Source organism: Rattus norvegicus, chromosome 2 (assembly GCF_021556685.1).
Source record: "Rattus norvegicus strain SHRSP/BbbUtx chromosome 2, alternate assembly SHRSP_T2T, whole genome shotgun sequence".
Taxonomy (NCBI): Eukaryota; Metazoa; Chordata; class Mammalia; order Rodentia; family Muridae; genus Rattus; species Rattus norvegicus.
The window spans coordinates 36,027,852-36,054,791 of record NC_141535.1 but is presented as its reverse complement, the minus strand read 5'-3'; the positions used below and the strand labels follow the sequence as shown (position 1 = coordinate 36,054,791).

Genomic DNA, 26,940 nt, shown 5'->3' with positions numbered 1-26,940 from the left:
AAAAATCTTTCTTTGTCTTTCTAACGTGCCCCATTGTAGGAATGAGGCAGGAGACAAAAAAAAAAAAAAAAAAAAAAAAAAAAAAAAAAAAAAAAAAAGGACTTGCAGAATTTCTTGTTAGACCATAGCCGAGGAAGAATGACAATAAGCAGTAGATGTGGAAGTAAAGGCTATGAAGAAAAGAGAGGGAAAAGACTTAAGTGAGGAGTATGGTATTCCTGATAGTTAGAACCAAAGCCTCCAGGGAGGCTGCCCCTCAAATAGAGCCCTGGACATGGGGGAGGCAAGCCAACTAAGAGTGTCTCCTAGGAAGGAAAAATGCACATGAAGATGTTGGCGGCCATTGCAGATCTGTAGAAGAACCTCGTGTGATGGGAATGGGAGATTGTTGGCTGCGTGAGGCAGGAGGTAGGGGCTGGCAGGCCAGTGCGCAGACCCTGAGTTGTTCTGAGCGAAGAAGAATCTGGAAAAGGACTCCAGAACATCAGCTGGAGCCTCTGGCCTATGTTTTAAAAGTGACACTGGCTACTCTCCTGCTATTAGTGAGAAGGCGGAAGGAACCTTTGGGAGGTTGTCAAAGGAGAGGTCACCGTGTCAGGGATGCGATGGTAAGAGGAGAAACGGCGAAGCAGACTGGGTTTGAGAAGGACGAGTTAACAGAGTAAGTTGGGGCTCTTTACAGTTTCCATCTATAACGCCCGTGCTGTCCATCTCTCTGTTAGATCCTTGTAAATGCATAGAAACTGTGAATGGAGGAATGGCTGTGACTGGCAGCGCCATTTCTGAAGGTCTAGTAGGAGAATGCAGTGAAGCTGGAAGCTCGATGTTTGTGCACGGTGAAAGTGTGCATTATGCGAGTAGGAAGATGGCACACAGTAGGGGGAATTCAGCCTGGGAAAACACGCCCATGGTTCCTGCAGATGCGGGAGTGATGGGAAAAGCTGAGTGACCAGAGATTAGATGCTCTTATCAATGCCTTGACCCACTAGTATTCATCTTCATTGAAGGCAGAAGCCACGATGTGTTCAGTTCTTTTCAGCCTTTTGACAGACAGCAATGAGGGAGATGATTACAGAAAACATAGATGTGAGACTTACTACATGAGTTGTGTGCGACGAGCAGACACAGGACCAATGGTTTTGTGACTGTTCCTTCATGACTATACCAGATTTGTCTTGGTCATGCCACTTTGGTTCCTTAAGATGCTTTTGTAGTTCCTGGGACAAGAACAAGGTCAGTTGTCTCTCTCTGACACGGAGGAACAAGCTACACCTCTGAATGAATTCTTAATTTAGTAATGTGCAAACGGACCTGTTCCCCAGTGTTCTGTGGTTCTTCTTTGAAGTGAAGGACTTTATGAAAACTAACAGTAGGGAATTTCGAGGAAGTCCAGTCACCAGAAATCAGGATTGATTGGTGGATAAAAAAAAAAAGGCATCTCTTTAGTACAATGTGTTTATGATTAGTAGCATGCTAGGTAACAGAGGTGTGGGGCTGGGCTCTTAGTACCCTGCCATCTGCTGAAGAAAAGACCCTGGAAGTGCCTAAGCCAGTGACCTTGAGTCTCAGTGAGAGTTTCAGGACACCCTCTGTCTTTTAGTTGAACTGATAGATCACCGTCATTGTTGGGGTACAGGGAAGGTGGAAAAGATTCAATGGAAATCAGGTAAATGGCGATGTTCGAAATAACTCTGATATGGACGTCAGCTCTTGGGTGTTATGGAGTGATTTTTTAAGAGATCGTGATTGTTGGAAGCCCTGCAAAAAATGGAAAATAAAGTGCCAGGCTGTAGTGGGCCATTTTGAAATGCTTTGATTAATTACTATAGAAAGACTAAAGCCACCGACCATGTGGAAAATTTGGAAAAATGGTATGTTTAGCGAGAGCCCTGTTGGGGGTATGGATTGATAGAGGAGAAGAAATGGGATCTTGGAGCGCTGCTCTGTTCATAGGTTTTCCTCCTGCTTTCATTTCAGCCTTCCCTGTTCACTGCCCCAATCTTCCCAGGTTTTAAATAATAGTTCTCCTCTTGAGACTATGATCTGATGGGGAAAAAAACAGCAAAACAAAACAAAGCAAAACAAAATGAACCCGGCCAATGGACCATTGGCTCATGCTTTCATTTCTGTGATGGAAAAGGGGGTTGAGTTTTGTTTTTTCTTCTTTTTCACTCACACTTTCTCTTTAATTTCTTTCTCTTTTCTTCCTGTAGATGTCCCGTGCTGTTTGTATCTATTGAAAATATATAAGGAGATCACAAAATTCCTGCTTAGGAAAGACCTCTTTTTTTTTTCCTTCTACTTTTCCACCCTCTGTTTACTTACGATATAACACTCTTCCCCAGAGTAATTAATTGCAATTCTGCAAGCCAATGAAAAACGGGAGCAGAAGCTGACGGACCTTAAACAATAAATATTTGTATTTTATGCAGCTGCCACTAGTAATTAAGCGAAAATAACTAAGTAGAATGGACCCGAACCCGCTCGATTTCTTTGAAGGGGTGGCCGCTAATTCTTGGTACATTTATTAGCAGGAGCGAGCAGGGAACAGTTTGCTGAATGTCTATGGTGCATTGCCACCTTGTGGCCACAATTTTCCTAGTCAGGGGAAAAGAGCAACTTAATAATATTAAGTCTACATGATAGAGCCTTATTTCGTAGTTTTCCCAGCTTTTCCCATATGGTCTTCATTCAAAAGATTGGAGATACTGTGTAAGAACATATAGATTGTAGAATAGAGGCATTTAAGAGATTTTGTTCTTAGAAGAGGCATGCTAAAGTATTAACGAGGAGAAGTCTGTCTGCAGCTGATACTGGGGGTGAGGTGCACATGCGTGGATATCGGGGAGGGGGGAGCGGGGGTCAAAGCCATGTGGGTAGAGAATAATATTTCTTCCCTGGCACATTCTTCCCTTCCTCATTCCATTCCATGCTTCCAGACTCACAGGTTGTCTCCCAAAAAATTTCAATGTAATAATAACAACACTAAATTGGCAGTTAAAAAAAAAAAAAACCGTGGGTATGAACATACAGTGGTACCAACAATAGGGAACCAGTAATCTCTGTGTTGTCTGACGGTCTGACTGCAGATGGGTTCTACGTCTTCTAGTCTCTCTTAAGTAGCTACCCGTTCCAGTTACTTCATTGTCTGTAGGGATTGAAGGGCAAAACGTCTAAGGCTGGGCAGGAGTCTCTCCTCGGAGGCTCCCATAAATGGACATCTATGTCATGAACAGCAGCTGGATGACATCTTCAGATGACTTCACCCCCTCCTTTGAAAGGGCTGTTTCTTTGAAAAGTACCCTCTGGGGTCCCTTCCCCTCCTGATTCGGCTTTGATCCTGGAGTGGGTGGACTGACGACTCATTCTACAGGGTCCTCTCACTACAAAACCGACTGGCATCGAGGTGCAGTAAAGACCCAAGGGTCTGGGAGTTAGAGATGGTTCTTTTAAAGAAGTGCTCAGAATCCATTGTGTGCTAATGAACACAGTTGGCGTTGGGAGAAGGTTCACATCTTGTGGAACTGAACCAGTGAAGGTTCAATCTCAACGATCTCGGGAAGGGATGCCCACCACCAGGCAGCAGTTTCTTCTCGAGGCGATTTTGAATATGCGGTAGCATGCGGACAGACAAATGATGACATTGTTTTTGACTTTCTTTCTCCTATAAGAAGATCTGTTACAGTCTAAAAAAAAAAATCAGATAATGATATCCAAGCTCCCATCTCTTTCCCATAATAGCAAAGCCAACTTTGGTTTAAAAAGAAAATCCTTAAAACAGCGTCTAATTGTGTTGTCCAAATATTTCCCTCTTTTAAGATTGTAGGAAGTTGTCCCTTTTGTGTGACAACTGGAATTTTATTTGGGGGCCCTTCATAGTGATAGGCACATATGTATATGCCCAGGGCTATTTTTGTCCTTAATACTATCTAGGCATACACTCGGGCATTTCATCTTGCAGGCGAACATGTAGAAGGCATGGCTCTCTTCAGGTGTTCTCATGAAAGAGGAGCAGATCTTGACATGAGTGCTTGGACCCAGGGGATTCTTTTGTAGAAAGCTGTCTCTTGAAGTGACTTTGGTTTCTCTGATTCTTGTGACAGACTTTCTTTTAAGAGCTATAGAGTGATATAAGGATGTATTGATTTCCATTAAGAGCTGCAGTGCTTAGAAATTCCTCTCCTGTGCGTGTATGTGTGTGAGCAATATGTGAAATTTGATCTGTTTTTATATAGCAATATTTCAAAGTGGGGGATCTACAGAAGGACATATTATATATAGGGGTCCAGAATACACATGTATGCATGTATAATTCACTCAGTTATGAAACAATACCTTTTTTTGATGTGTGTGTGTGTGTGTGTGTGTGTGTGTGTGTTGGTGTTATTTTCTATGGAACTGCACCTTCTATTTCTGAGACAGGACCTCTCTCTGAACCCGGAACTTCCCCTCTCACCTAGGCTCGCTGGACAGTTAACGCCTGGAAACAACCTGCCTCTGCTGTCCACCGCCCGGGCGCTAGGGTCAACATAGCACGCGCATGCATGTGTGTGTGTTCGTAGCTATATGAATGATGTCGAGTGTACATGTGTGTATGTGTGTGTGAATGCCATGGGTCAACCTCAGGTGTTGTTCTTCATGGACTGCCCAACCTTTGGAAGAGTTCTTTCATTGGCCTGGAACTCTCCCAATAGGCTAGGCTAATTTGCAAGCAAATCCAGGTATCCAATCTCATCCAGGGTTGGGATGACAAGTAAGTTCCACGGTGCCAAGCTTTATGGATGCTGGGTAACAAACTTGGGTCTCCATGCTTTTGTGGCAAATACGTTGGTGACCAAGCCATCTTCCCAGCTCTTGTTGGGGGAGTCTAACAATAACTATCTCACTGCATTAAAAATTGTGTTCATAGTCTGCTAAACTTAATCCTATGGCCAGCTACTCATGTGTTGTGACCTGCTAACGAAACCTGGTCCTGGGATTTTACAGGAAGCAATCCTGAGTCTCCGATGGAAGGCCCAAGAATAATATTTAGAGCTCTCCAAACGAGTCGAATTAGAAACAGCAGTGAAGGGAGTGTGTTTAGAGAAGGAGATGCACAGAGGAGAGCCTGAGAACCAGTTGTGCTGAGTGTCCCCAGGAAATGATGCCACTGTCCCTTCCCTCCACAGCTTGACCACATACTGTCTCCACCACCCATGCCGTTTCGGAAATGCAGCAACCCAGATGTGGCCTGTGGCCTCGGAAAGTCACTGAAGTACAAGAGACAACTTAGTGAGGATGGGAAGCAGCTTCGGCGAGGGAGCCTGGGAGGAGCCCTCACCGGTGAGTCAGGGTGGCGTGGATCAGAGGAGGAATTGTGCTTCTCTTACAGGGTCCCATACAGCCTTGGAGTTCCGTGTGCAAAAGCCTGCCCACACACCCTTTTGGAAAGGGTTACTTAGTCCAGAAAGCAGTTTAAATTAGGCACTTGATTAGTAAAACATGGAATATAGTTTACATACAACAACTTGGTCATATTTCGATATATACAAATGCACTTAGGAAAATTTGTATTTTGGTCTAACTACCAGCATGGTCAAATTATAAAAATGTAGCTAGAGACAGACAACAAGCCATACACACAGAGACAGACGCCCATAGGCAGACACACATAGACACACACACAAGACACACAGACACACACACTTAGAGGCAATCACACACACAGGCACACACAGACATCAATACAAAGACATAGGTGCACACAGATGCACACACACACACACACACACACACACACACACACACACACACAAACACACACACCTTGTCCCAAGGTAATTGTACTTCCACTTTCCCTACAGACAAGATTAATCCTGTGTTTTGGGTTAACTGGGATATACAGCCTGTGTGTTGTATCTACCCTGTTATTCAGCATACCACTCTAGTAATATGTCTGTGTTATTATATCAATAGTAAGTGTTCATAAGAGACTGATAAGGTGAGCAAAGTACTTGATGTGCCTTCTCACCAACCTGTGGTATGGCCAGTCTTTGTGAATTTGGTCATTTTCATTGTCCTAGATATTGTAGTTTTCTTTTGAGTTTTCTGTTAGCTTCCTGTTAATCTAACAGGAGCCCGAGAGAATCAAATTACAAAAAAAGAGAAGGTATTTTTGGACGTGCTGCTTTAGGCAGCTTGGGAAACGTCATTGCTTTGGGACTGTGCCAATCAGCACCCCATGACTGGAAGCACACAGTGGAGTAAGACTGATCATATTATGGTGGGGAAGTAGAGAGAGAAAGATAGGGGAGCTGGTTCCCTCAAACCACGTCAAGAGCATGGCCCCGGTGACCCCCTGAAGACCTCTCGCTGGACCCCAGCTCTTCAAGCTTTGCAATAACACACCGTACTGGATCCAGCCCTTTAACAGAGGTCACACGTGACACAAACTATAGCATGCAGGTATTGCAGAGCACGCTCTGCGCTTCTCGGATGCGTATATATATTTTCATTTGTGAGATAGCTATCAAGTCCTCCCCGCTTGTAAAACTACAGAGGTACAGACATATAACCTAAATGTTTAAGCACAGAAGCAAATAGTGCGTGTTACTTCTGAGTGAGCCGTTAAAGCTCCTGTCTGTGAGACATGAGGAGATACTAAGGTAGGAGAGCCTGGGAAGGGGAAGAAGGGGAAGGAGCAGAGGGAGTGGTTGGTAAGCTAGACAGCAAGAAATGATTGTTCTGTAACACAGTTGGACAGCTGATTGGAAGCAATTCCATTTTTAAACCGTGGGCCGGGGTGGGGTGGCTAGAATGTTCTTAGCATGAGTGCTATGTGCTGGAGGCGAGAAATCTTCCGGTTACCCTGATCCAGTCAGTCTGTGTTATTAAAAGTAATTGAAGTTTTCAGTGCATGCATCGAAACCACCCAGGGCTGGGTTGTGGCTCAGTGATGGGCCACTTGCCAAAACATCCATGGGCCCTAGGTTTGAACCCAGTACCGCAAAAGGAAAGAAAGCAAGGAAGGCAGAGAAGGAAATGAGGAAAAGCCCACTTCAGCCTGAGGGGCTGTGTAGTTGTGGGCCCACTGGAAATAAAAATACCGATTGAAGAAGACGTGAAGACATGATAAAAATGTTCCACCTAAAACTGAAGCTTTTTAAATCTAAGAAGCCCCACAAACAACTTTTCTCTATATTTATATAAACATCTTATATATTTACTTATATTTAAAACTTTTTATCTATGTTTATAAGTTTTATTCTAGTTTTTCTTTAAAAAAGAAAAAGAAAAGATAAAGCCGGATAAGACTAAGTTAAAGCGAAAGACTTGGAGAGCTCACCGCTTCAGCTTTCACGCTGAACTAAACTCTAACGCACTGCGGGTTCCATTTCCTTTTCCTATTTCATCCTAGTGACTTTTTCCCTCTAAACACAAATATTTTGAAGGAACATCATCGGTTTTAAGCCCTGAAGGAAGTTTTGTCTACATATGACAGTCTCATCTGACAGTTCATAAATGGTCTGGAAAATATTTTGAATTATGGTTTTTTTTTTAAATTTTAGAATTATGGTCTTTGGCTCTCTGGAAATGGATTTCTAAGGAACGGAAATGCTGCTGCCACATCGTCAGTAAAGTTGGAGCAGTTGGTCCAGAGAGGCACACTGCTGGAAGGGCGGGAGGGTGATCCAGGCCCAGGGAAGTATAACCTTAAAAAAAATAAAAAAGCCTGCAGAGCTAACCCAGTAGCTCAGTAAAGGTACCCACTATGTAAGCATGAGGCGCTGAGTTTGAATTTCACCCATGTAGAAGTAGAGTATGGAAGCATTCATCTGTGTTCCCAGTACTGAGGGAGGACAGTCCTGGGAACCCTCTGCCTAGTTTGTCTGACAGAACTGGGGAACTTTAAGTTCAGTGAGAATCCCCATCTCATACACCACACACGTATGTGTATATACTAGCATATACACTTACACACGTCCACATGACACATACATCACACACACACACACACACACACACACACACACACACACGCACACACACAGCTACACCCTGCACACATGGTGGTGCATGCATATCACCATCAGAGTTCTCAGAAGTAGAGGCAAGAGGCAGGTTTTGGGTTCCAGACCAGCCTGAGCCATGGATTGAGGACCCTGTCTCAAAAAATAGAAAAGGTTGCCCTTCCCTGAGTGAATAGCCAGCACTTGCATTTAGGGTTCTGCTGATGCTTCCCTGTTGCTGATAGGACCATTCTCACTTTCTCTGGTAGATGCAGATTGCCTGTGTAAGTGATACAGTCTAAAGAGTCCTGGAGTCTCTTAACCAACAATGAAATCCTGAGGGTCGATTCACCCTCTTTATTCATTCTAATTAGAAAGTTTATATTACTTGAGCTGTTTTTGAAGTAACTGTTCCCACCTTTTTCCGCTTAAATAGTTTATTAAATGCTTCAAAACGATTCAAAGTCACCAGAACCTTGTGCCTGATCTAGTGTCTTACTTCAAAGACCAGCTGCATTCCCTCTTGACTTCCTCTCAGCTCTAGGATCCTTGGTTTGGTAGTATTGTCCTTGCAACCGTGAGCTGCCAGGTGTGAGGTGGAAACCAGAAGACCAAGCATTCCGAGTCTCATTAGCGGCATAACAAGTTGGAGGCCAGCCCGACTTGCCAAAAACTAAACTAAAATCAAAGTCTTTGTGAAAGCTTAGCTTACGGTTTTAAAAAATTTACTGCCTAAGTATGAATGGAAAACTTTCACTAAGCCTTTAGCTTTTCAAGCTTTTTATTTATTCCTAATGATAGCTAACATTAAAATCTTCCTGTGTGGCAGGGCCACTGTCAGTGAATTATATTTATTGACTTACTTAACCCATGAGACAGGAAGCACTTGTCCCTGTTTTACAGATGGAGACACTGAGGCACAGGCATGGAGCTTGTAAACAAGAGCCAGTGAGTAAAGCCAGGCAGGTGCCTGCACAGCCAGTCTGAGGCTCTTTAGCACAGCAGGTACCCAGTAGGTTTAAAATAAACCTTAAATTCCAACAGGATTAATTAGAGTGAATTTTAGATAGAAGAATCTTTGCTTACTTGGAATCTGAGGCTGTGACTCAATCTGTAGGGCTCCCAGTCCTTTAATTAAAGAAAATTAAATCTAAGCAATTAATGCATATTAAAAACTTTAAATTCATACATTTGTTAGCCCAGCAATTCTATTTCTGGGAATTCATTGCAAGCAAACAGTCATGAATATGTGTGGAGAATTAGCACTAGTAATGTTTGGAGCAGCACTATTTATAATAATTAAAATTACATGTCATCTAAATATCTGCCAAGAGGATATTGATTAAACATATTATAGAATATACCAAAAGCAGAAAACAATGTAAACATTGAAAATCATGCTGTAAAAAATAAATTTGAACACTGAAAAAGGTTCATAACATTTAACATGAAATCTTATGGCTGAATGCTCTCAAACTATTACATCCTTGGTAAGACTTCCTATAAATGTAATTAAACAATTGAATATTTGATAAGGGGGGAAGAAAGCTACTTTGCTAAAGATTTTTTTTTCCAAACTGGCTTGATGATTAAAAAAGGCTCCCTTCTTATATAGTTGTGTGACGGGTACTCTGGTCTTTTTTTATACCCTGCAGTTCAATCCATGTGGGAATTTTTTTCTCTCCAAGGTTTTTGTTGTTGTTATTGTTCATTTGTATCATTCAGTGATCCATGTCAGCAGCATTAATTCTATATACTCTCAGAACACTTTTTGGTAGACTATTATCAGTGGCTGAGTCTTCTGGGACATGGAACCCTATTTTAGCTCCACTAGGCTTGATTACAGGATTCACTTGAAGTCTAACGGCTCTTTGTCCATTGTCTCTAAGATCATCCGCTACACAAAGTAATAGAGTTCAGAGCATGAGAGGTGAAGTCCATCTGTACAAATGTATTTCAAACATTTCTAAGCATTGTGCTGCTTAGAAATGGCCAGGATAAGTCAAGTAGTGGAAGCACTTTCCACCATGATGGTTGAGCAAAGATACAATTAGGACCAGTGATTCTGTCCACCATAGTTAGCTTCTGTCTTTTAAAGCAATCCTTTATGATAAGCATATCTATTTCTGAGCTATAAAAATATGTGTTCAATGTAGATAACTCAGAAAACAGAGCTTTCAGAAAGGATAGATCAGAAGGGCCATAATTATACCACGATTCGAATGAATGATATTCATGTTTGAAATTGTGAAAGTTTCCTTCCCAAAGTAAAGATTTGAATCACCAAGAGTATTAGGTTAAAGAGAGGGAAACAAACATTGCTCACTTGCTGATTTTATTTTTTCAAGGCTGACATTTAAACAATAGACCCAGCGCTTGCTATGCCCATCATGTTCAAGCTAATGTTTTCTGTCTTCATGGCCCACTGCTTGCTAAATAGATAGAATCAGCGTGTAAACAGTGACTGAGCTCTGGAGCCCCCTGATGAGGAAGAGAAGCAGTACTCTTCTAATCATTATACAGACCCTCTGGTCTTGGCAGAGATGCACAGTATTGTGCCTCACAGTTCAGACTTTAGGATCTTTGAATCCCGTCTTCTAGATACGCAGCCTTTGTTCCCTGGTTGTGATGTGTGTCATAGGTACCCAGTTGGAATGGAGGCTCCTTTCCCTCAGGGAGTCCCTTTTGTCTTCTAAAGGATGTTTGGGTTTTTTTAGAATACAAGAAAAGCAGAATCCATGCATTTCCCATAGACTGCTATAGGAAGGCAATGTGGGCATAACACCAGTGGATTAACCTGCAGACAACATTGACAAAGAACTCTAAAACTGTTAGAGTGTTCTTTATCACAGGGGAAATGGAGAAGTTTTGCCTTTCTGGGCATTGGAAATGAAATCTGCCTGTCTTATTTTTGTAGTGCTTCAAGCATGCTGGGCAAGTGCTAAACCCCTATGTTAAACCCAGCCCAACTCTAGAACATTTTCAGAATCTTACTTAAAGAAAGAAAAGGCAAATGGCACGATCCCAGGAAACGTTATTTCCTTCTAAAATTAGCTCAGAGACCATCATGCTGGAGTAAGCCAATCTTCGGACACTCGTTGACTTCCTTAGTTTAGTTGGCAAATCTGAAAATCATCACATTAAGTGTCCATGGAATTTAGTAATCATTCACTTGTATGCAGTGTGTCTGTCTTGTATGTTCTAGTTTTCTCTTGTCATTTGTGCAGAGTGCCTGTGTAAGAATGCTGTCAGTGTGACGCTCCAACAAGGCCATACCTCCTAATGTTGGCACTCCCTATGCTAAGATAGAAATCATCACATTCCACTCCCTGGACCCTATAGACTTACTCAAACACAGGAATCTATGGGGGCCATATCTAGCCATAGCATAATAAAATACATTTAATCCAACTTTCAAGGTCTTCATAGTCTATAGCAGTCTTGACAGTGTTAAAAGTCCAAAGTTCAAGGTCTCTTCTGAGATTCATCCAATCACTTAACCGTAATCCCCAAAACAAGACAGAAATCAGCCGGGTGAACTCCAAATTCTGCATCTCCATGTCTGATGTCAAAGCCATCTTCAGATCTCCACTCCTTTTTCATTTTTGTTGACTGCAACAAACTTCTTCCCCTGGGCTGGTTCCACTCCCCTTAGCAGCTTTTCTCTTGAACATCTTGGGGTCTCCAAGGTAACTTCAATGCTACAGCTTCTTATTCCAATGTCTGAAATCCACACATGATCTTCTGTGCTCCTCCAACAAGCTTGGGTCACTTCTCCAGTTCTGCCCTCTATAGCACTCTAGTCTCTAGTTGACTCCATTCCATTGCTGCTGCTGTTCTTGGGGGTCATTCCACGGTACTGACATCTCTAGTACGCTGGGGTCTTCTGCTGCAAATAGGCTTCACCAATAGCGTCTCATAGTCTCTTTTCATGGTGTCAACTTCTTTGCATGATTCCTTCATCCCTGTGCCTGCAACTTCACTAGTGGCCATCCCTGGCTTCACACAGTGTCAAGCCTCAGCTGCTGTTCATGACCCGTTCATGCCTTCAAATCTAGTACCACTTGGGTGACTCTTACAAATTACCAAGTACGGCTGCAGCATGAGGTGCAACCTTGTCTATCTCTGGAACACAGCTTCTTTGTGCTCTCAGAAAACACTTCTCAGAAGATTTCACTTCAGTGATGTTGGTGTCTTCTTAATCACCACTAATTTCTTAGCTCCAGCTAACAGCATCAATTGTCTCAGTAGTATCTTCTTCTCTTGACTCTAAAACCGGAGGTAAATGACCAAAGCTGCTGAATTCTGTTGCTTCATGAGGCTGGAACATGCCCCCCTTGTTCTATTACATTATCGTCAACTTTCAGTTTTCCAACTCCCTTGCTGCCTAAGCTTGTCTATCTTGAACTTGCTCTGTAGATTGACCTTTGAACTCAGAGATCTGCAAGGCCTTGTCTCCTGTAATCCTGAGATTAAACGTATGTACCACCAATGCCTGGGCTTAAGCTTTTCTTCACGTAAAACATGCTCTGTTCAAGGGTGGCCTTGAACTCAGAGATTTGTTTGCCTTTGTCTCCTGGGATTAAAGGCTTGTACTACCATGCCTGGACCTGAATTTAGCAGGATGGGATCTTTTCCCAAGGTTACCACTCTCTTAATTCAATTTAATATTCTCTGAACACAAGATTCAGCTCCATTTCACTTCCTGGTGCCTTTTTAATACTTGAACCATATATTTTATAATTTTCCTTTCTAAGCTTGCTCCTTTTCATTAAAATGTTCTTCATAAGAGTGACTGTAGTAACCACACGACAGAATTTATACCAGGCTGTTTTGAGACTTCCTTTTTAAAAGCAATTAATCTAAATCTCTTTGGAGTTAGCCTTAGGCAGACTCTTCAGATAATGGCAAAAAGCAGCCTCATTCTTGACCAAAATATCACAAAAAAAGTCTTTATGCCACATACTGAAATTCCTCTCCACTGAAACTTCTTGGGCCAGATCTGTACAGTTCAAATCACTCTTAGCAACAAAGTCATCCATATTCTTCCTAGGATGGCCCATTAAGCCCCACTTAAAGCATTCCACTGCTTTCCAAATCCAATGTCCCATAAATCCATTCTTCCACATAAAAGTATGGTCAGGCCTATCACAGCAATACCCTAGTCCCTGGTACCAACTTCTGTCTTAGGGTTTTATTGCCGTTAACAGACACTGTGATCAAGGCAACTCTTACAAGGACACCATTTCGTTGGGACTAGCTTACAGATTCAGGGGTTCAGTCCATTATCATCAAGGAAGGAGCATGGTAGCGTCCAGGTTGGCATGGCATGGTTCAGTGGGAGCTGAGAGTTCTGCCTTTTCATCTGAAGTCTGCTAGGAGAAGACTGACTCCCAAGTGGTTAGGAGGTGTGTAGCCCACACCCACAGTGACACACTTCATCCAATAAGTCCACACCTACTCCAACAAGGCCATACCTTCTAATAGTGCTACTCCCTGGACCAAGCATATTCCGACTACCACAATAGTTGAAACATTAGAACAAAGAAAGAGTACATGAGAAAAAAAATTACTTAAAGGAAAAGCCATCAGAATCAAAACTGATTTCTCAATGAATACTTTGGAAGCCAGAAGAGATTGGAAAAATGAGTTAAAGTTCTCAAAGACCGTGAAGGCCAACCTAGAAGTTGAAGGAAAAAGAAAAATGTTCTATGATGTGAACAAAATACAGGAAATGATACTGTGGTGACAAGAGGAATAAACATAGCCAGTAGACTGTACAACAACCTGTGGGCTGAAACACTTTAGGGGTTGCATATCAGATATTTACATTACAATTTGCAACAGTAGCAAAATTAAATTCATAAAGTAGCAACGAGATAGTTTTGTGCTAGGGAGTCACCACAGCAGAGGAGATGAATTAAAGAGTTGCAGTGTTAGGAAGGTTGAGAAGCACTGCTGTAGAAAGAAAACAAAGTTATAATTTAACCTAATATTACTAAAAGCAAAGTACCACGGAGAGCATAAACAAAACAGCAACATGGTGACACACACCTTTCAAAAATGTAGTAATGGCCTCAGTTCTCCAAACAAATGACACATGCTGGCTGAATGAATCAAGGAACAAAATTCATTATCTGTTGTCAACAAGAAACTCACCTTAACTTTAAAGATAGACTCTCTGTTAGATGGGCAAAAGAACTGGAATCAAATGGGACCAGGAAGCAAGCAGGTATTGCCATCCTCTATCTGACAAGACAGACTTCAAACTAAAGCTAATTCGAATATATTAAAAAGGGCACTTCATTTTAAGGGAAGGAAAAATTAACCAAGAAGGCGTTATTATCCTAAACACACATGCACCAAACCCTGATACACTGTTTCATAAAGTGTACTACTGGTAGTTAAGACACAGATTTACAGCAATCCATTAACAGTAGATGGTCTCTATACTCCATTTTCTCCAATAGTCAGGCCATCTGGACAAAAGATGAGCAGAGAAACATCAGAACTAAATGGCATCATACATGAAGTAGACTTAAGAGTTATCTACAGCATGTTTCACATGAACATCAAAGAACACACATTCTACTCAGCAGCCGACAGACGCTTCTCTGAAAGAGACCATATTCTGGGACACAAAACAAACCTTAACAACAGCAGAAAGACTGAAATGACTCTCTGTATCCTTCCTAACCACAATGCAGCAAAACTTAAAACAGCAAAAACAAATCTATAGTAAACTTATGAACTCACAGAGACTGAACAACTCAATCCTGCATGATGAATAAGTCAAAGAAGAAACCAAGAAAGGCTCCCAACAGGCCCTGCTCACTTACCACTAATACCATCCCTGCTCACACCTTTCACAGCACACAGATATTTGCTTTCTCAATGTTTTGGATGTGTTGTCTTCACTTACATATCCCACCCCAGAGTATGCCTGCACCCAACTGTTCCTGCCAAGGATACCCAGTGACTACTGTTAATTCCAGTGGCTGTTCCTAGCCTACGCTTTATTTGTTTATATGATCCAGTCTGATATACTGTCCTCAAAATGATGATTCTCTCATTTCTGTCTCCACAACCCCACTGGGATAATCAGATTAACATGTTTCATGGCTACTTCAAACCCTAGCTAAGGCAACTATGTTGTGGGGAGGGGTTGTCTTCTCTACTTGGGGTTCTGTGTGTATCTTGTACAGTGGTCTTACCTTATTTTGGGAAGGTTTGCTTCTATGATCTTGTTGAACATTTGGTCTATGCTTGACCTGGGATTCTTCTCCCTTATCAATTTCTGTAATTTTAAGGTCTGATCTTTTCATGATGTCCATATTTCCTACATAGCATTTTTCCTATTTTTTTCCTTATTTCATCTAGTTCCTCTACTTAATCTTTGAATCCTGATATTCTGCCTTTTGTGTGGTTCATTCTGCTTGGAGAGCTTCCCCTTGAGTTTTCTAGTAGGGTTATTGAGTTTCCCCATCCCACGTGGAATTCTTTTTCAGTTTTTCTCTTTATTGAATTCTGTCTTCAATTCCTAGATAGTGTTTATCATTTTCATCATGTGTTGCCCTGGGCATCACTCAGGCTGTTATTCACTTTCATTGATATGTGTTTATTTTAGTTGTGGTGGTGGTGGTGGTGGAGGAGTAGTTGGTGGTGCTGGTAGTGGTGTGTTCACTAATCTCCTTGAATTCTTTGATGACATTTACTTTTTAAATTCTGTGTTTAAGGTCTCATCCAGGTAATTCGCACTGACAAGCATTCCTGTAGGAATGGTGGATTTTAGGGGAAATGCCAATTCGATCTTTCCTATTGTTTGTAGTTTTGTGATGATAACGTGGATGTCATCTTCTTTTGTTAGTTCTGTGTCCGGTGTAGTCACATCAGGTTATGTATGACAGAGCATCGATATTTGGCTAGGCTCAGCTTAGATATGGTTTAGGTAAAAAGACGGCAGGTAGATTCATGGGGCTGGGCTGGCTTGCAACAGATGTGTCCTTGTACAAGCCTGGAGTTTGGGCATAGATCCATGGCTTGGGATGGTGCCTGGAAGGGGAGATTAGGTAGTCTCCTATAGCTAGATCTTGGTGCAAGATGCACAACACTGGGTGGGGTGTAGAGGATAAAAATGAAGCCTGAGAGACCTGTAGGATTGATTGAGGTTGTATGGCCTAACCAGAGCCTGGATAGGGTCAGTATAAACAGGTATAGCTACACTAAGCCAAGGAACTAGATGTGTGGGACCCAAGTAGATCTGGAAGTTGGGAAGGATGTGTGAGTGGGAGGATTAGGCAGAATCATCCAGCTAGACTCTAGCATAAAAAGTGCAAGAAGACACAGCTGGGCGGAGAGGTAGGATGTGGTGCTCAAGGGGACTGTAGGTTGATAAGAAATTTAATTTTTAATGTCCATTTCCTTATTGCTGGATTTTTAAAAAAGTTTGCTATGTTTTGTTAAATAACCCATGCAGTTTAACAAATTTCAAGGGTCCTTGTATTGAGCCCTGAGAGGATGTCAGAAGGGTTCTTTGGGAGGCAGGGAGAGAAGACTAGCAAATGGTTGGGAAGAAATAGGAAGGAAGTCTGAATACGGAATTTCTTAGAAGCACTGAGAACCCTCTTACAGTCTGAGGCCTGATGGAAAGTGAAGCCCCGGTTGATGTTGGATGAGCTCACTCCGGGCATGAGTCTTTGGGGGGGCATTGGTCCCACGGAAGGCAGGTAAGAGCCCTGGCCAAGGGTTATTCCAGAGCATGTTAGACACAGTAGAGCGGAGCCATACGGGGATGGGAAGAAGTTTTAGCATGAGTGGTAACATCCTACAGGGATTGATCCAAACCTGGTAGGATCTCAGGAAACAACCTGGGATGTGGACCTTGGGCGGTATTAATAGGGCAGTGAGGAGTCGATTGGCTTAGTTTTCAGAGAAGCAGTTCTTGGAATCTGATTAGTTTGGAGTTCAGCGCATTTTAAAACTTACAAGGGGCAAAGCCATCCTTGTGGCGCTCTTCAGGTACTCTCAATCTGGGTTCGTTCCCTTTGGCCAGTGGTGGTGTTAGGAAAGACGGGCAAGGCCGGCGCTACTCATGATTCACATTTGCAGTGCTACCGACTGAATGCGTTTGCTTGTACTTGCTTTTCCGTTACCGAGTACTTGCGAAGCCTCTGCTGAAAGTGCATGGCCAAATGCAGGGATTCTTCTAAATCGGTCTGCTAGTCCTTTGTAGATCCTACAAAAATCAGCAAAAGATTATAAAGGTAGAGGGTGTCTGACCACATTTGGAGGAATCATCCGCTGAAGTAGAGGTAACTGTTTTGGTACCTTTGTCTTGGTCTCACTTTGTCTCATGCAAGAGCACCAGGTTTTAAGAAGCCTTTGGAGCCATTCACAATCTTGAGAGTGGGAGTCACTTCTTGTCCTGGGTGTTTTTCTGAACTATCCAGGCATTTACCATGTAGGGTAAATGTTTTGATGCAACTGTAGTTTTTCCTTGTCAGGGTAAAGATCTCCTGAGACCTAGACTTAATGGGACACACAGCTGTTGGCTGGTTCTTCTGGCAGATGCTGCCTCCCAGCGGCGCTGTCAGAGAGGCTTCTGCCATCCATCGCCCTTGCAGATGGACTATTGAGGAGTCATTGCCTCTCTCAACTTGCCTGCCCACATCCCACTTCCTGGCCCTGAGCTGCCAAGCGGCCGCACGACGATCCCAAACAGGTGACACAGTTCTCAAGGAAGCTCACATCTCTCCTTCCAACCCATTATGACTCTGGTGAGGCAGGAGGTGAGAGGGCAGGCCTATGGGGCTGGCAGACAAAGAGACCGATGAGAGCTTGAAGAACCACGTGCACTTATTTCCCTTCTACCAAGAGACAGACAAAAGCCAGGGCCATTTCCTTTGGTAAGGGAAGGAGTTCCAAAGACCAGTTCAGCCCACTGACTGAAGTTTTACAGCTCTATACCTGATAAAGCCTGAAGGACTTAAAACTTAGGATACAGTCCTGGGTACTGACTGAGAGGCCATTTTACATAAAAAGTGTGATTTCTCAATAGGTATTGGAAGTGCTCTTTGTAGAGAAAATGGTTAACTTGAGCCCCAAGTCATGGTTAGTGTGACATTTAAAGATCTCTGAGGCAGAAATACTCTCTAGGGAAGCAAGGGTGTTAAGTCTGCTCTTCCGGCCTTCAGTTGGACGTTTTGGATGGGGCAAACTAAATCTAGTAACTAAGAGTCTGCAAAGGCCACCAAAGATGAGACCGTCTACAAGGTTACTTAAAGTTTGTTCTGGTGTGGTTTTCAAGATGGTGTGCATCCAGATATTTCTGTAAGAGGCTGTCTATACCAGTTAGTCTAAGAAACCTAACAGAAACAAACCAAACAACTATAGAATTAAATTCAGGAAGCTAGAGGTTTCCTGCACTACCCTGTCTAGCTGAGTTCTTATGTTCTAGGTGATTCTTCCCAAGGAGAAAAATCAATTTGCTAAATCCATGTATCAAAAATTCAAGTTATTCATTCTTTAGATTTCTTTTAGGATTAAAAAAAAAAGATTGTATTTTTGCTGTGCTTTAGAAAGGTGTTTTTTATGAGACAAGGTATTCATGTCTAGGGCCCACCAGCCTTGAACCTTCTGGAATCACATGTATGACAGTGTGTGCCATCCTCCCTGGCTGAAGGCATTGGTAACTTTTTGTAGAAGGACAATTATGTTCCTTTTGTTGTTGTTTACTAGCTATTGTCTTGCACCTGCCTCCCATATTCTCTTAAAAAATATGTTTCTGGACCATGGGACTTGTCTGGTGTTGGGCAGTGAGTAGTAGGTGGGCTCAGTGGCTCGTAAGCAATCTCCGAAATGTTAAGATCTTGAAGTTTTGTATACTTATGAGGGGCAAAGAAATCCTTGGGGTGCTATTTGATACTTTCAACTTGGGTTCCCCCCCCTTTCATTCAGGGGTGGCAGTGGGAGAGATGGACAAAGCCAGATTACAGGACATGCACATCCGTGAGTTAATGAATGTGTGCACATCTGTGATTTAATGAATGTGTGCACATCCATTCGCTTTTCTCCTTCTTCGTGCTTACAAAGTCTCTGTGCTGGAAAAACTGACTGTTGGCCTGGCTGTGATGGCAGAGACTTTTTCGACCCTTCACAAATGATACATTTTAGCTGTAGTGTATCATTCTAGTGCCATTCTAGTCCCTATCACGGATGCTGTGGGACTCCTTTTGAGTCAGTAGTATAACATGTGGGGTGTAGGAAAGCTAAATTGATGATATTATGGTTGGGTGTGACGCCTGGGGCTGGTGAGATGGCTGAGCAGGTAAAGGCCTTTGCCACTAAAGTCTGACCCATCCAGATTTCATCCCTGTATTCCACCCCCATTGGCTGTCCTCTGACCTCCACAAGTATGCCACATCATGTTTGTCCGTGTCCATACATGTGCGCAAACACACAGAACAAACAGATGTAAAATTTTATTTAGTAAAACATTCCTCACAAAGCAAATATTCCAGTCTGGAAAGCGTCGGGTTTCATGATGCCCAACTGTTACCTCTTAAAGTCCCACAACTTAAGAATGCTACATTTGGCTTTACACCTCAGCGAGGGTCTTGTAGGGTGAAACCACCCTGTCCTTTCTTTTCTCAAGCTCCGTTTTTGCTTAAGAAGTAAATCACCTCATCTCCCACGCTGAGGGAAGTGTGGAAACTTCTTGCTGAGAACGTGTTCCTCTGTTTATTCCCACCCTGTAGACCTCTCCCTCTTCTCTCCCCCTGCCATCCTCCATCACTGTACACGCTCCTCCCATGGCTGTGCAAAGACCCCTGCCACCTCCTCCAGTGGAACATGCCAGTGGGAGCCCTGTCCCTTGTCCTGACATCGAGCTTGCCAGGCCATCTATCTCTCTCTCAAGCTTGTTTTCTTCAGCCAGTCAGAGCCCCTCGGGGTGTCCACGTTATTTTGACTTCTTGGAAATGACGCCAACTTTTAGTTAGCTCCACAGGAGAAAGAGAAGGGAAGGAAATGCAAACACCCCCCAGTAGAGAAGGTTAAAGATTTATAAAAATTAGTGTTTGTGATACATTAATGAGGCCGGTGGTGGTGGTGGTCTACATCTGTCACTGTCGTGCTGGGTTGTCATGGAGGTACTTAATCAATGCATATTTCCGGGGCTACATTTATTTTCTTGTGTCTGCCTAGACAGATGATCTCCCTGCTCTCTCATGGTTCTTGCTCAGGTACCCTGTCTCAGACCTGAGTCTGAAGGGAAGGTGATGGGGTAAGGCTCCTCCTTACTTTGGAGTCGTCCCTCACAGTGAGTTCTTGAGAGAGAGAGAGAGAGAGAGAGAGAGAGAGAGAGAGAGAGAGAGAGAGAAATGACATTTTAAATATTTATTTATTATGTATACATCATACAGCTTTCTGCCTGCACGTATGCCTGCAGGCCAGAAAAGGGCATCAGATCTCATTACAGATGGTTGTGAGCCACCATGTGGTTGCTGGGAATTGAACTCAGGACCTCTGGAAGAGCAGACAGTGCTCTTAACTGCTGAGCCATCTCTCCAGCCTGAGCAATGATATTTAATTACCTATTTCCTTCTTCCTAATAGGAACTCAAGGACAGTCCTAATTCTACAGTGGCCCATGCGATAGCAGCAGGCAGAGGGTCTTTGGAATGATTAGGTTTTAGAGACTCTTGTCTCACCAGAGGGATTAAGACCTGCATTTAGTTGATCTGCCTTGTGCCAGGGGGGCTATAAGAAGCAGGTCACTATCAGACCATATACCAGCTTCCCCTTCGAGAACTTCCAACTTCTGAAATTATGAGAAGGAATTTTTCTTATTTTTACAAGTTACCCAGTTTTAGGTTCTGAGTAAGAAGCTGTGGCTAGTGTGAATTCTTAGTATTGCGCCATATTCCGCTTCTAGAGGGATTCCATGTCAGCTCAGGCAGCGTCCCTGCCTGTTAGGGAGAGCCATGTGTGAATGGTAAGTCACAGGCATGGGCAATGGTGTGTGCTGTGCACGTATGCAAACACTTAACCTACTGTTCTTTAAGGAAAGAGGTGCCTCCATTTTTTCCTCTAAGTTACTCGGAAGGATGGAAACCCCTTTATTATCTAAAGCGTCTCCCTGAAGTCAGATTAAGGGTAAAAAGTTTAGGCCAGTCTAATAAATGTAAACCTCCTTAGTTAATAATGAACGCTAGGTAACCCTCCATGTCTGTGCCCTGGTTGGTAGGAATATTAATGCGTGAGGGCTTGGTTGGTTGGTCTCGGTTCTCTTTTGCTAGTCTTTGACCACATTGGTACACGGAAATAACATGTTTTAAAAGGAAAGCAGTAAGTTATGTGTGCACTCAGAGTGGTAAGTGCTGCCTTTCTATTCCTTGGTGTATAAACAGGAAGCGAACTGATCTTTTCTGGATTCCTATTCCATTCCAGGGCTGGCAGTATAGCCCAGTGGTCAGTGTTGTCTTGCTGACCATGCGTGTGACCCTGGGTTTGAGGTTTGATCTGAGCCACACTAAGCAAACAAAACAAGACCCGTTTAAAGCCCCTTCTTACTGCTTTTGTTGCCCTTGCCATCTTTCTCTCGCTCCCCAGGTGCCCATCTTCCTGTACTTTTCTCTTTCTCCATGGATAAATTGCTTCTCCATATCATTACTTGTATACCTGCTACTCCTTTCACTCGTTCATAGATTCCTTGAGACTTTTCCTTGTATCCTCAAGGCAGATCTCTACACATTGCAAGCACTAAGTACTTGGTAACAGTGTTGCTAAGGAGCCTAGAGTGTAGCCAGTTAAGTCTCAAGTAAAGAACTGCCATTTTAGTCTATGTACACTCAGTGCAGTATTTGGGGCATACAAGTAGACTTGCATTTGAATCTTGTCTTCTTTAGGCTTCCTTTATTTGCATGTGGCCATCCTTTCATGAGGTATTAGAATGATTCTATACTTAGGCTTTGTCAGACGCGTTGTCTCATAGGTCTTTGTGAGCCAGGAGTGACAATGGGTGAGAGGCATGGTACACAGACATTAATGCATCTCCACTCTCTCCTTTATTACCTTGGAGTGAGGACCATCTTTGTAGATGACAGACGACAGACCTGATGTGTAACGTGTAATCGGTGTATGAAAGCTAGTGTGTCTGCGCCCTGTTATGATGCCATCCAGCACCCACGGTGCTCTCTGTGGATTCAAATAACTCAAGAATAGATGTGCTCAAAGGAATGGCTAGCAGAAAATAATCGGGCTTCCAAGCCTGAGAGATGGCCGTTTTGAGGTTGATTGGAATAGCTGATTGGTATCCTTTCCTATCTCAGCCAACTCATTTCCCCATAAACATGGACGAATTCTCTCTTAAAAAAAAAAAAAAAAGAAAGAAAGAAAGAAACGTTAAGGAGTCTGGTGTTACTGTAAAACAAAGAGCTGTGACCTTGGAGTTCACAGCTACTTAATGTCCTGGGAGATTTCAGAAGTAGTCAGTGGCTAAGTAATAGACCAGAAATGGAAAGACTGCTCTGCCCCTGCCATTCATTTTCAGACCGAGCTGAGGTGATCATGATGCTAATCTGGGCTTTGAGTTTTCTTTCCTTAAATAAAAGGGCACTCTTATGATGTCCTTTCTAAAGCACGTGGGTATCTGGGAAGATTTCATTCACGACATAGGGTTGCAGCTTGGATAAAAATGTCCCCATAGATCTTGTTGTTTTTAAACCAGATGGACTTGGCAGTTACTAACTTTGGAGAGCAGTTTCTACAGTTCTGACTGAGACCTCTCAAACCAGACCTAGGGACCTTGAAATGTTTGCCATTAAGGCAAGAGGGGAGATCTGTATGTTATTTTGAAACAATGTTTGCTTTGTAACCATAAAAAACAAACCAGATAAAAAATTGCTCTAGGTTTCTTACTTAATCTATTACTCAACACTAACAAACATTTCTTAAGGCAAAAAAGAAAATAAGTCTTTAGGGATTATATATAAGTATCATTATTGTGGAGAAAGAACTTGAAGTCTGTTTGGAGTAGGCCCAGCAGGGAATTGTTAGTGGGTCTAAGGAAGTAAACATAGTAACACATTCTTCAATGGAAGGAGCTATGAGTAGCTGTTTCCTTGAATAATAGGAAGCCTGAAAAGGAATTTGGGGCTGGCTGGAAATGTCTGCATATTTGGTGTTTGTGGAGTTTATTTTCTCCCCTCTAAGGCTGTTTTTGTCCTGTTCGTTTGTCTCGTAAGGCTCCTGGTCCCTGATTTCTCCTTGGCTTCTATAATAACTGTTCAGATGTAGGACAACTGTCAGCAATGTTTAGCGTCACAGGCCTGTGGGTGACATTCAGCGACATCAATCAAAGCATCTGGTCACGGAGAGGAATGTTATTGAGCAGGCTTCATAACTTCTCTGAAAAGTCAGATAGTCAGCACAAGTCATTTTCTAGTCTATTGAGGGTAGGCAGCTCCCTCTGAAATCTGCAGTATATTGTGGCGGTGGTAGACCCATACACATGGTTCTTAAAAGATAAAAATCAAAGCCAGAGAAGTGGCCGGGCAGCTTCCACATAAAGTTTAAGGCCCCTGAGGGCTTTTGCTGTTGCTGTTGTGGTTGTTGTTGTTGCTGCTGCTGCTGTCATGAAACAAAGAAGGGAATCATATATTTCAATATCTAGACAATGTGGAACTGTACGACAGCAAGGGATTAACTCTCCTGGAGAGAACACACGTGAGACAGAGAGGAGGTGTAAGTGTGCCCTTCTACAGAAGTGCAGTGCATTCTGGGTATGGGCCGTGGTGCTGTACTGAGTGTGAGGCGAGCTGCAGCCTCAGAGGACGTGGAGTTTTCAAGCTGGAGGAGGTAGGGTACCTGGGAATCAGAATCAGCCAACTGGTGTTCGCACGTGCAGAACGCAGCGTGATGGGAGAGACTGGGAAGCGTCTCTGGTTTAAAAGCAGCGCTGCTTTTCCAGCCGTGCCCCAGAGGGTGATGTGTCTACGCCTGCACTGCAGTCCGGGCGGTCAGCAGCACTGTGCACTTTGCATATGTTGCCCACTCTCATTACTAGATGTGAGGAAAATCAAGTTCACGGGGGAAAGCCGTTCACCCAGGGCTTCCTAGCAAGTGAATGTCGAGCCAGGATGCAGGCCTGTGCCTGGCTGCTCGCCCACCTGTAATGCTGAGTCCACCTGGCTTTTGGAATGAGAATCGGTGTTCCCAAAGTGCCCAGCCCTGGAAAGGGCTCGTTCCATCCTGGCCATGGCGGAGGAGGCTCCTTATAGGGAAGAGATACAGTAGGGAGAGTGTACGGGAGGCTAAGGTATTGTTTATTGTTGTGGGCTTTTGCTTTGCCTTGCTCGGTAATAGTTTATTTAAATCCCCGGTTAGTTCACCTTGTGAAAGGACCATCCCCTTTCTGTAGAACATTTGCAGACGATTAAAGCTTAAAAGTGAAAGAGTCCGGACAAGGTCAGACAGCTACGGCAGGGTCAGGGTTTGAATGGAGAATGCTAAGCACATTCCTGGGGCCAAGTACTGTGGAACTGGAATCTACTCCCCGGGTTAGAAACTGGGCATGCGTGCTTCCAGGTTCTGGCGGAGCCAAGGCTACTCTTAGATGGAAGGAAATCGTGGTGGGATGCCAGTCTCTGGGCTGAGAACAAACCGGGTGGGCATGGAGGAGAGGTGCCTCTTAGGCGTTTGGTGATCATCTTGAGGAGGGCAGGGACTGGTCCTCGAGGAGATTTCAGACTGGGGAGAAGGAAACAGATACGCGGAGGGAGGCAGAAGGAAGAAGCGGGCTGACAAGCGCCTTAACAGCTGTTCCGCCAATCCACAAAAATGACTCTGAGAAAAAAAATTGTTCTATTTATTTGCCTTTTCCTTCCATATATCTTGCCGGCAGCATTCATCAATATCTGTCATTTCCCCGGGGGCTTAGACATGTCTAGCAATTCATTCTACTGAATTATATTTCAATACCCGAGTGGAGGGAGGCCAGATCTCACAGGTTAACTCTGACCTCTGCCCGGTGTCTCTTAGCTGCCATCACAGCACCACCACCCGCCTCCTCCAGGCCCTTGCTCACAGGGTCGTTATGGTGTTCATGGCTTGTTACAGCGTCCTCATTAGACGGGCCTCTATTTAGCGCCACCTTAAAAGTCAGTTTCCTGTCGCCCCTTTGCCTTTGACCTGTGCAAACAGAGCTCAGAGCCAAACTAATATTTATTTTTTAAAATAAGATTTTTAAATTCGGGCAGGCACACCACCCAAGGGGAGACGGCCTTGGTGATCTGAGAACAGTAGGGAAGTCAGAGGCCAAAGCTGGGTGATTTTGCAGAGTGGAAGAATTTGCTGAGTGTTACTACAGGCGAAGACAGTGGTGGAGTTGAATTGTAGGAACATAGCTTACCATGCTCTGCCCCATGCATTAATTGATTTGATCCTGATACCTATACTTCTCAGAAGCAGATTGAGAGGTAGTCGTGGTAGATGATACGAAACCCTGCTTTAAGAACAACTTAAGAGAAAACAAACAAAAGGCCACATGAATTTCTCTGTAAGTTACCATTTGGAGTTGTTCCCTTGAAAAATGCACTGTGTGTTGGCATTTCTCTGCCCTGTCATAAAATGGCATGAGTAGCAGGCTGTCCATATTAGATTGGGTGCGCAGAACTGATGTATCTTTGAACTGCCTTTACCACAGTACCTGTACCAAAGTTGGGTTTGATTTCAAACTAAAGCCGTGATTGACAGTAGCAACAGCAGCTGCAGAGACCTCTATAGCCCTGTGGTTTGTCCAAAGGCTTTGAATTCCGTGCTGTAGGCATGTGTGTTCTGCCATTTTCCTATAGTTCCCGGCGCTCTTGCGAGCATGGTCCAGGCTTCAGTCACTCTCCAAGACTTCTGTCACCTACCAAGTCTATCGAAGTGTATGAAGTTGTTAACTTCCAAAGAATGCTGGTGCCAGCTTCCTGTGCTATAAGCTTCTTTCAAAGCATTGTTCTCGATTAGGTCACCAGATATTTATCAGTGTTGCCTTCTATTCTGTGTTAATTAGAGAATGCTGTTCTAGAAGCTACATGGCAGTGTCTTTGGTGAATCTGAGTCACATGGCTAATGTAGAGAAGACCCCAATACCCAAGACCTACTAAGCCCATATCAGCTATCACAACACCATCCAAAGCCTCTACCCCCCCTCTGTGTGTGTGTGCGAGCACGCACTTTTGTATTCAGCTTTCAATTTCTGTGTCAGCTGGATTGCTGTAGAGTGGGCAGTGATATTAAGAACTGGGCATCAGGGCTGTACTCTGGACTTCTCTTGTGTCAAAAAAATACCATAAACATACCCTACAATATTGAAATCAATGCAGTTTAACACTGTGGTCTCTCGTCTGCTGGTTTCCCAAGCTGTATTTATTTATGCCGTTAAGAAGAAGAATGAGTTAGCCGAATTGCCGATGCCTTCTCATCGGTCCTTGGCAGTGGGGACAAGAAATCGCAAGGCAGTCACCCATGCGAGAGGGAAGATGAAGGGAGCCAGGTTGTTGTAGCACTGGGCAAGATGAATAAGGGAGGCTGTAATTGCTGTGGGGATGAGGGTCGTGTTTAGGACCAAGCAAGGGGCCAAGTGTTTAGGAGCGAGCAATGGGGCATGGAGGAAGGACCTCTGTGTGATGATGGAGGACACCCAGGCGACGGCTGCTGAGTCATCGATCCTGGCCAGATCCAGCCAGCGACTTAGCGTGGGCTGTAACCTTTCCTTGAGTCTGAAGTTTGGAGAACACTTTAATAAAAGTTTACTTCCCCTCCTTGTGATGGGAAGGGAGCGGGTTATTAAGTATAATTTGCAGTAGGGGGGAGTTGATGAGGATTGTGTAGCTGCAGCTTTGATAAACCCAAGTATCCCATTGTTTTTTTTCCCCCCTAGAAGATAGGGATTTAAACAGAGGAGA

The 26,940-nt window shown here is 43.5% G+C and overlaps 1 protein-coding gene across 7 annotated transcripts in view; it reads left to right on the top strand.

The window, feature by feature from the left end:
- The window catches only part of Mast4 (microtubule associated serine/threonine kinase family member 4), a 598,008-nt gene that overhangs the window by 162,201 nt on the left and 408,867 nt on the right, over positions 1–26,940 (top strand). For all 7 annotated transcript variants that reach the window (XM_087613921.1, XM_087613914.1, XM_087613906.1 and 4 more), the window contains 1 exon segment: positions 5,169–5,322. In XM_087613921.1, the coding sequence (XP_087470047.1) occupies positions 5,169–5,322 (154 nt within the window).